General features: G+C 40.8%; 1 protein-coding gene across 1 annotated transcript in view; it reads left to right on the forward strand.

The window, feature by feature from the left end:
* Nucleotides 1–38: 38 nt before the first annotated feature.
* The window catches only part of Gtf2b (general transcription factor IIB), a 19,307-nt gene continuing 9,679 nt past the window's right edge, over nucleotides 39–9,666 (forward strand). The window contains exons 1-2 of the mRNA XM_050160208.1: nucleotides 39–192; nucleotides 6,135–6,241. Coding sequence (XP_050016165.1) covers nucleotides 176–192; nucleotides 6,135–6,241 — 124 coding nt within the window. The 5' untranslated portion in view covers nucleotides 39–175. The remainder of the gene's footprint in view (nucleotides 193–6,134; nucleotides 6,242–9,666) is intronic.

Below are 9,666 nucleotides of genomic sequence, written 5' to 3' on the forward strand. Positions count from 1 at the left end.
AAAACCAGGAAGCCTTTAGCTTGCGTCATTAGGATCGCCTGCTTTTTGGCCCGCCTCCCGACCCGTAGACGCGCAAACTGCGCGCGAGTGACTCGCGCATAAAAGCCCGGCTCGGAGCGTCCGGCCGCCGGTGTCGCTTCCTGCTTGGGGAGAAGCTGTTGGCGGAGCCACGAAGATGGCGTCGACCAGCCGGTGAGTGCGGCGGGCTCGGAACGAGTGGAACCGGGGGTCGCGGGGCCGAGGCTCTTCCGGAAGGACGGCTGCCGCGGGCGTCCCCTGCTCGCCCGAGTCGCCGCGGTCAGGCTTCGTCCCCGCGGCTCTGCGCCGCCCCGGCCTCCGTCTCTCTCCGGACCCCCTCCGCTGTCTTTGTGTCACGTTCATGTTTTCTGTGTGTTTCCCCCACGGCGGCCCGTCCAATCTGAGGGGCTGTGACGTCGCCTCCTTTCCAGACAGCTGGGGAAGCGACGCGCTAGGTCCCTGTGGATCTGTCAGCTAGGAAGTTGGGAAACGTCAGCGTCGGTAGCCTGGTGGAAACGGGTCGCCAGCCTAGTGGCCCCCCGAAGTGGAAAAGAAAAAGCACGTACGGAGACTTGAATAATTCTCCCCTAAAGCCACGCCCCCGCAAGTATCATTGAGCACTCCGAAGGAGATGTTGTCTGCAAAAAAAAAAAAATAATTACATATGCTGCAAGTCATTTTTAATGTATTTTTAAAACGTAGTGTACTTAATATCGACAGGAAATGCGTGTTGGGTCCTCGGAGACTGCCTTTAATCTTGTGACCTGCAAAGTGCTTTGCAGACCCTAATTATATCTCTTGTAACCACTGCGAGGTAGATATTAGTATTCTGGCATATGTGTAAACTGAGTCATGCCAGTGCCCCAGCATGCATACCTATTTCTGATCACCATTCCATTGGTTTCTAGTTAATACAGAGTGTATTCAAAGTATCAAATTAAGTTCTGCACTTGCTGGCACACTGGAATTGATAAACGTCACCAGGGGAAGCCATTATTCATAGACGCGCACAGGTCCTTTCTGGGAACCTGGAACACTGTGTTATAAAAAGCGAGAGGTGGACATGTAGAGGAGCAATTTCAACTGTTTGTGTGGAACTAAAGCCATTGGCACTCTTGCTTACCGGTTGTAATTTATTTTTAAATTAGATTTAATTATGATTTAATCATTCCATCTGGGCGTGGTTTTGTCAGGTAAGACTTCCTTGTGGGGACCTGAAAACAGCTTCCCCAAATTATCCAATACTGAAATTTTCCCGTGGCGCTGCCGTGAAAGCTGCATGTGTGCATATGTAGGCACAGCTTGTCATCTGATGGAACGGGAACTTCTGTGTTCTTGAAACACAAGTTGTAGTTAAATAGTACGTGTAGTAAACTCACTGGCTACATTTTTTAAACTTGTCATTTAAAAATTCCTTGAAATTTATTTTTTTTTTAGTGAACAGTTCATTTTGAGTTCCTGGCATAGAATTCTCCTAGGCATGCAGACATGCTCGGTCCATTGTCCAGCTTTTAAATCATTCCTGTTACTGCTCTACATGGCCCATCAGTGGGAATAAGGAGAGGTCGGTGTTCCATTTCGTTGGGGATGGTGTGCAGTCACTTAGCCTTGAAACCCATTGATATTCTTGAAGAGATGTGTTCAGAGTGAAGTCCTATATTTATTCTGACTCAGGTAAATAATTTTCTGGCCAGGACCTGTGAAATATCCTATCTTGCAGGATATTGTGCAAATTTAAAAGCTCTGATTGCTTTTCCAGAGGCCCTGGGTTCAGTTTCCAGTACCCACACGGCAGCTCACAAAATCTTCAGTTACCCTAGTTTCAGGGGATCCAGTGTCCTCTTCTTACTCTGCTGGTACCAGGTCATGCACAGATTCACGGACATACATGCAGACAAAATACCTTTACTTAAATAATTCCATTGCCATTTAAAAACACTGCAAACTTTCCTGGTTTCCTTTTTTTTTTTTTTTTTTGGTTTTTCGAGACAGGGTTTCTCTGTGGCTTTGGAGCCTGTACTGGAACTAGCTCTGTAGACCAGGCTGGTCTCAAACTCGCAGAGATCCGCCTGCCTCTGCCTCCCGAGTGCTGGGATTAAAGGCGTGTGCCACCATCACCTGGCCCTGTTTTCCTTTTTTAAGTGCTAGGGATCAAGCCCATGTCCTTAGGCAAGTACTCTCCTTCTAAGCTACATTCCCAGCCCCTTGTTTGTATTTTTTCTTTTTCTTTTCTTTCTCTCTCTCGCTCGCTCTCTTTATTTTTTTATTTTTTGCTTTTTGAGACTATAGTCTAAGGTGCTCTGGAACTCACTGTATAGTTATTATCCACTGAGCTCCAATCCCTTCCCAGCCCCTTTTATGTACTCTTATTTTTAATTTTTTTTGAGATGCTCACTGTAGTCTAAGCTGTCCCAGAACTTACCATGTATCTTTGTATCATTATTAGTATGGCCTAAATATGGTGGCAGATCTAGCTCTGCTCTGGAATTCTGGGATTACAGGCATTCTTCATCACAGCTGGCTTGATCTACTTGTTAACAGTGCTAAACTGGCTGGCGGTGGTGGTGCACGCCTTGAATCTCAGCATCAGGGTGGCAGAGGCAAGCGAATATCTGTGAGTTCAAGGCCAGTCTGGTCTATAAGAGCAAGTTCCAAGACAGACTCCAAAGCTACAGAGAAACCCTGTCTCGAAAAAAAAAAACAAAAAAACAAACGAAATAAGTGCTAAACTGTGATAATCCATAACGTACTGTTATGGTAACTTCCTGCTTCATTTAATGATAAGTCCCCTTATTTTGCTAACATTTTCTCTTATATCAGCAGCTTTTCAGTTTTTATGTACTACTTTTATTTTTCATAATTTTTTTTAAATTTCCAGAATAAAGCAATTTCTGCCCTCTCCGATTTTCCTGATTAGAAAATTCCAAGATATGTTCTAGTTGAGTAAATTTGGTGGTTATTATGTGCTTTTTTTTTTATAAATCAATTTTCTATGTGACTTCAAAGTTGGTAGTTAGTGAGCCAGAAAGATGGCTCAGTATTAAGAGCACTTGTTGCTCTTGCAGAGGACCTGGCACTCAAATGGTACCTGCACTTCCAGGGAATCTGATGCCTTTTCTGACATCTGGGCACTAGACACGCATGCATGCACATACATACATACATAAAACAAAAATTATATACCTTTAAAGTAAATAAATGAAAAACAATGTTAGTGGTTAAAATGTTCTGAGTTATAACAGCTAGAATGAGAAACTTGACCCTAAACCACAAATGTCTATTTACATGTTGTAAAGAGTCAGTTTTGTGTCTTAAGTGTATGCTTGTGGTGACTGCAATGGAACCATTTGCTCTGTACATGTCAAGTGAGCTTTAGAAGAGGGCTCACACCTTCCAAAAATAATACTTAGGTTTTGACCAAGAATCTTTGTTTTTTTAAAAGCATGTTTTATCAAGTCATTTAAGGTTAATCAATTTCCCCAAGGTGTTTTATTGTTCAAGATAAATAAAAAAGTTACTAATATCATGAACTGGGCTTTGTGGCACATCCCTGTGATCTCACTTCAGGAGGCTGAGGTAAGAGGCTCTTGGGTGATGCCAGCCTGGGCTGTATAGTGTGTTTGAGGCCAATAAGACTATAGAGCAACACCTGTCTTTTAAGAAAATAAAAGGAAAATATTGTTACTAATGTCATAACATAATGTTAGCTTTGTAGTCATTATTTTTCATTTGAAATGAGTTTCTTAGAGTAGTGTGCAGTATAATGGTCTTATGGCATGTCTTACGTTGGTGTACACTTTTGTATTAGGCAGTCCTGACTTCCACTTTCTTGCTGGTTCACTTCTTCCAAATAGTGCCCCTTCTGCCCCTCTCTTTTCCTCTTCTCTCCTCCCTCAGGTCACTTCCTTCCTGCTTACAGTTCCCCATTTTTCTTTCAGATCCTACATACGTATGTAACATGTATGGGTATGTATAATATACATACATGTAAACTTGAATACAAATCCCACACATGAAGGAATCATGCTGTCCTTGTTTTTCTGATTCTGTTTTATTCACTTAGTCTAATGCTTTCCATTTCCATTTGTTTCCTAAGATTTCATTTTTTAAGGCTGTGTATTGGTAACACATTTTTTTTTTTACCCTAAAGTTGATTTGACTTCATTACATTGTTACAGATGAACATGGGTATTTGAGTGTGTGTGTGTGATGTGTATACTTAGAGCTTCAGGTATCTGCCTAGGAGTTGTATAGTCTATTACATAGTTCTATTTTAAGAAAAATTTATTAGTGTATTTATTTACTGGGGGGAGGACCTGTGCCAAGGTGTGAGTCAGGACAGTTGGTGGGATTCTGCTTTCTCCGCTAACCACATCCGAGGACAACTATGGAAGTTGGTTTATCCCTCTGCCATTGGGTCCCAGTGGCTGAACTCGTCCTCATGCCTGGCCATAAGCACTTTTACCCACTGAGCTATCTCACCAGCCCTATAGTTTGTCTTTTGAGAAAACCCATTCTGATTTCCACGGCAACTGTAACAGTTTCTCTTCCCATCCACAGTTGTCATACTATTGTTGTCATTGGGTGTCTAGATAATGGCCGTTCTGACTGGGATGAGATAAAACGCAGTTTTAATTTCCTCAGTGGCTAAAGATACTGAATATTGGCCATTTGTGTTTCCTTTTTTTTTTTTTTTTGAGAACTATCTTTCATTAGTCTACTTGTTGATTTCTGGTACTTAATTTTTGGAGTGCAATATAGTTTCTTGATATTAATATACAGTGTTTCCTATGACACTGGCAGAGGTTTTCCTACTTTTCTGTCCACCGTGTTAGCTCTGCTGATTATTTTCTTTGCAGTGTAGATGCTGTTTAGTTTTTTTTCTTGCAGTCACTCCTTTCCATTCTTGGGATTATATCCTGTGCTACTGGCATCCTTTTAAGACAGTCCTATGTGGGATTCCCCTCTGTATGCTGTGACTATCATTGGGTAATAAAGGAACTGTGTTAGACCAATGGCAGGGAAAACGCAATACAATACTGGGAGAAAGGAGGTGGAGTCAGAGAGAAACCGTGGAGCCACTGCCAGAGACAGACGTGCTGAAACTTTACTGGTAGGCCACCACCTCGTGGTGGTGCACAGATTAATGAAGATGGGTTAAATTAATATGTAAGAGTTAGCCAATAAGAAGCTAGAGCTAATGGGCCAAGCGTGATTTGAATAATACAGTTTCTGTGTGATTATTTTGGCCCTGGGTAGTGGGAACCAACAAGCTCTCTCCTCCTACACAGTCCTTGCTATACCTACATCTTGAAGTACCTTTTACCTATTTCCTCTAGTGCTTTCAAAGTGTCAGATCTCTTTTACTTTTATTTTTGTGTCTGAGTGTGTGCCTGGTGACCTGAGAGGCCAGAAGAAAGTATCAGACTCCATGGAACTGGAGTTAATAGGTGGTTGTGAGTCACTGTGTGGGTGCTAGGAACTGAACCCAGGTCTTCTGAAAGAGCAGTAAGCACTCAACCTCTGAGCCATCTTTCCAGCCCCCAAGGTTAGATCTTACATGAAGGTCATTGGTCCATTTTGAATTGATGTTTGGACAGCATAAGAGATAGAAATCTAGATTCTTCTGTGTATGGTTATCCAGTTTTTTTTTTCTTTTTTTTTTTTTTTTTACTTGTGAAGATACTTATGTCTTTTGTCTGGGCTGTTCTTGAAGTCCTGGACTCAAGGAATCCTACTTTAGCCTCAAGTGCTGGGACTATAGCATGTGTTAGTATGCCCAGCAAAGCTAAAATCATCAGACCTAAGACCAGCACAGCTGCAACTGACTGTCTTGCATGCAGTGTGTGTTGGCTTTACTGTGCTATGCTAAATCCATCATTATGGTGGCTGACAAATAGAAAACACCCTTATTCCCTAACAATAGAAATAAATAGCAAAGATCACACATCAGATAATTATATATAAATGCTCCTGGCTATTGTGATTGTAAGTTGTTATACTAATCAAGGATTTCAAAAATCTTAGCAGCTTACCTATTACTAGAAGACAATAAAACTCAGACTTGTTTATTAGTTGGAAAATATAAAAATGTGTTGTTCTTTTTTTCCATGTAGTTTGGATGCTCTCCCAAGAGTCACATGTCCGAATCATCCAGATGCAATTTTAGTAGAGGACTACAGAGCTGGTGATATGATCTGCCCTGAATGTGGCTTAGTTGTAGGTAAGTAGCTATTGAGGTTTTAGTTTAAATCATAATCCACAGTACTTTGCTTTTGTAAAGCTTCCAAAGTTTTAATGAATACATTTTAATAGCTCTCACCCCACACAAGCAAGTCACAGTTACAATAAAGTAAAAAGAGAAATGGAAATGTGCAAGAGTCTGCAGACATCCATGTACCATTGCACGGATGGCGCTGCTACATGTTGTGTAATGGAGGGAGAAATGTGTAGGCGTAGTAAAGAGTGCTCAATAGCCCGTAATGGACTACAACAGAGGATAACACTCACAATAAGGGTAAAGACCTGCTGTCTTCTGTGTGCTCTGGAAGCTGGGAACCAAATCCAGCAAAAAAGGGCTGAGCATGCTTTACAACTGAGCTTATATAGTACCTCAGACCATTCCCAAAATGGGCTGGTATCTAAAAGGCTACTGGTTGAAGGAGTTCCCACAACAGTTATTTACCAAAAAGAAAGGAAAAGGCTCACTGGGCAATGGTGGCTCATGCTTTTAATGCCAGCACTCTGGAGGCAGAGGCGGGTGTAATTCTGTGAGTTCAAGGCCAGCCTGGTGTACAAGAGCTAGTTCCAGGACAGGCTTCAAAGCTATAGAGAAAAACCAAAACCAAACCTGTCTCAAAAAAAAAAAAAAAATTCCAGCACTCAGGAGACAGAGGCTTGTGGATCTTAAGGCCAATCTGGTCTATGACTATACAGAGAAAACCTGCCTAAGAACAAAAAGAGAAATGAAAAGGCCACAGTATTTGCGTCCTTAGCTTTAAATAGTTAATGGAAGGCGTGTGTGTAAGAGGAGATGGAGTGATACTCAAATAACTAATAAATATCTAACTTTTGTGCCACTTGTATGCCACTAAAATAAATGTGGTAGATTTCAAAGTAATAATATTGAGCCTCATCTAGTGGCTTGTAGTAAAATAAGATGTTAAGACTTGCATGTGGTGTCAGGATATAGAATATCTAGTTTAAATTGTTACTGTTCAAATATGTCACATCTTAAAGTTTTACTTTTAGGGCTGAGAATATAGCCAGTGGTAACGTGCTTACCCTGCACTGGGAGAACCTCTTTGTTCAATTCCCATTACTACAAAAAGAAAAATGAATACAATTTCAGTTTTATGCCTGTTTGCTCACTAATCTAGATACACAGAAGAGACTTAAACTCACACAGAAAAATGAGGATTCTGTTTAGCAGTAGCGAGAGCAGAAGTGATAGTGGTTTGTTTTGAGTATGGCCAATGAAGCACAGGGCCTTGCATGTTAAGGAAGCACTCTTTCTCTGATCCTACTTCCAACCTTTGAGCAATTTGAGTCACTTTTGAATAAAATCGCTATTAGATTTGGGAACTGTGACAAATGCTTGCTTCAGACCTACACTGGAAAGGTTTTGTTTGTTGTTACCACTGAGTATTCAAGACTTTTTACCCCCTTGATTAGCTTACAGCTGGAATTTTAAAGCATACTGAATTACTAATAGAGATTGAAATCCATTGCTTTTGGTGCCAGCATACTGCTAACATGTGTTCTTAATATGGCTTTCATGGCTTTTTATACTTTCAAGTGGTTGAGGAAGAACTGAAATAATAATGATTTTGGGTATAAGAGAATATTACCATATTTAAGTTTTGTAATGCATAAAGTTTTATTGGAACATGCCCATATTCAGTTGTTTCACCACTTAGTAATTGCAGCAGAAACCACAGCCGTGCTCTTATTGCTTGTCTCTGTCACTCAGTTGTACTGTAAACTTCAGTTGTGGAGATCGAACTCAACGGTATTGTGTCATGCAAGTTGCCATATTGCAACACTTTATAGTGTTTATTACGATCTGTACTCATGTCCAAACAAACCTGTGGTCCATTAAGGTGGAGTGAAGTCGTTAGCTTGTTGACTAGGTAGCAGTGCCATTGTTTGTTATGCAGAGATGGTGCACATGTGGAATGACTCTTCAGAATATCCCCAGGAAGACAGTGGTCAGAAAAAATGTGGGCTGTTTAATAACACCAGAATTTCTTAATAAAAACAGAATAAACTATGTATGGAGTTATCAGAGAGTAGCCATGTGTTTTTCATATACTTGATTTAGAAAGGAACTATCGCCAGGTGGTGGTGGCGCATGCCTCATGCCTTTAATCCCAGCACTCAGGAGGCAGAGACAGGTGGATCTCTGTGAGTTGGAGGTCAGCCTGGTCTACAGAGTGAGTTCTAGGACAGGCTCCAAAGCTACAGAGAAACCCTGTCTTGAAAAACAAAACAAACAAAAAAGCAAATAAAAAGAGACTTATCAGGAATGCAAGTTTTTTTTTTTTTTTTTTTTTTTTTTTTTTTTTTTTTTTTTTTTTTTTTTTTGACAGGGTTTCTCTGTAGTTTTTCGTTCCTGTCCTGGAACCGTCTCTGGTCTGTCACTCAGAGATCTGTCTGCCTCGATCTCCTTGTTGGGATTAGAGGAGTGCATTACCATACCTGACTCTTTGGTGCTTCTTGAGATGTGTTGTGACTAAGCAGGCCAGTGAGGCAGAGCTTCCTTCCTTCCACAAAACTGCTGAGTCCCTGCCCCCAACTAGATCGTAATAATGTGACAGTGTCGCTGTCGAAGTTCAACAGTAGATAGCAGTATAATACTTAGGGTGTCAGTTTGTTCCCTATATTGATTTATTAGGTTTGTAGCTGCATTCGTAGTCCTGTTGGGCTACACACTATTTCAGCATCGCCCCTGCTGAGAAAAGAGAATCAACATCATGCTGTATGAATTAGGAGTTCCACTTCCAGTTTAATATCATGTCATGTTCATCTTTTTAAAAACAACATAAGGAAAATAGATTTGAAAAATGAATGAGTCATTTTGAACTTTTCTTCCAAAATTTAGTCATTGACAAGTCAAAAGGTAGGTGCTAGAGTGGTGACTGTTTTGAACTAGCAAGAATGATTTTTTTTTGACAGTTACTTTCATTTGTTTCTTAACAAATAGATACAGTTTATCTCTTTAGAGTGTGATGAAATGCTCTTTAGATGCCACTCTGTTACGGCTTATACACTGAAGTTCAGTGACATGTTCTGGGCATGACTTTCTCTGTATATGGACTGAGTAAAAACCTGTAAGGTTGTGTCGCAGAGATGAACATGGTCACAGTGATGGTTTCTGTCTGTGTCAGTGCTTCTACACTATTTTTACGAAGAACTCCCATCTGGCTTAAGTTTACAGAGTCAATGTGTAGTTTAAGAGGAGAAAAACCCGGCATTTGTTTCTGTTTCTAGGATACTTGAGGGTATGTGTGTGTGCTTGTTAACTGATAGGCTTCTCACTATAAAGGTTGATTACACACACTCCCCTTGAAGAGATTCTGACTTGCAGTTTTCTTCCAGGAAACTTCTCTAATACTGTCTCATTTAGATTTTAAACACGAATCATAT

This window comes from Alexandromys fortis, unplaced genomic scaffold (genome assembly GCF_014885135.2).
Source record: "Alexandromys fortis isolate MF-2015 unplaced genomic scaffold, M_Fortis_MF-2015_v1.1 scaffold_124, whole genome shotgun sequence".
NCBI lineage: Eukaryota > Metazoa > Chordata > Mammalia > Rodentia > Cricetidae > Alexandromys > Alexandromys fortis.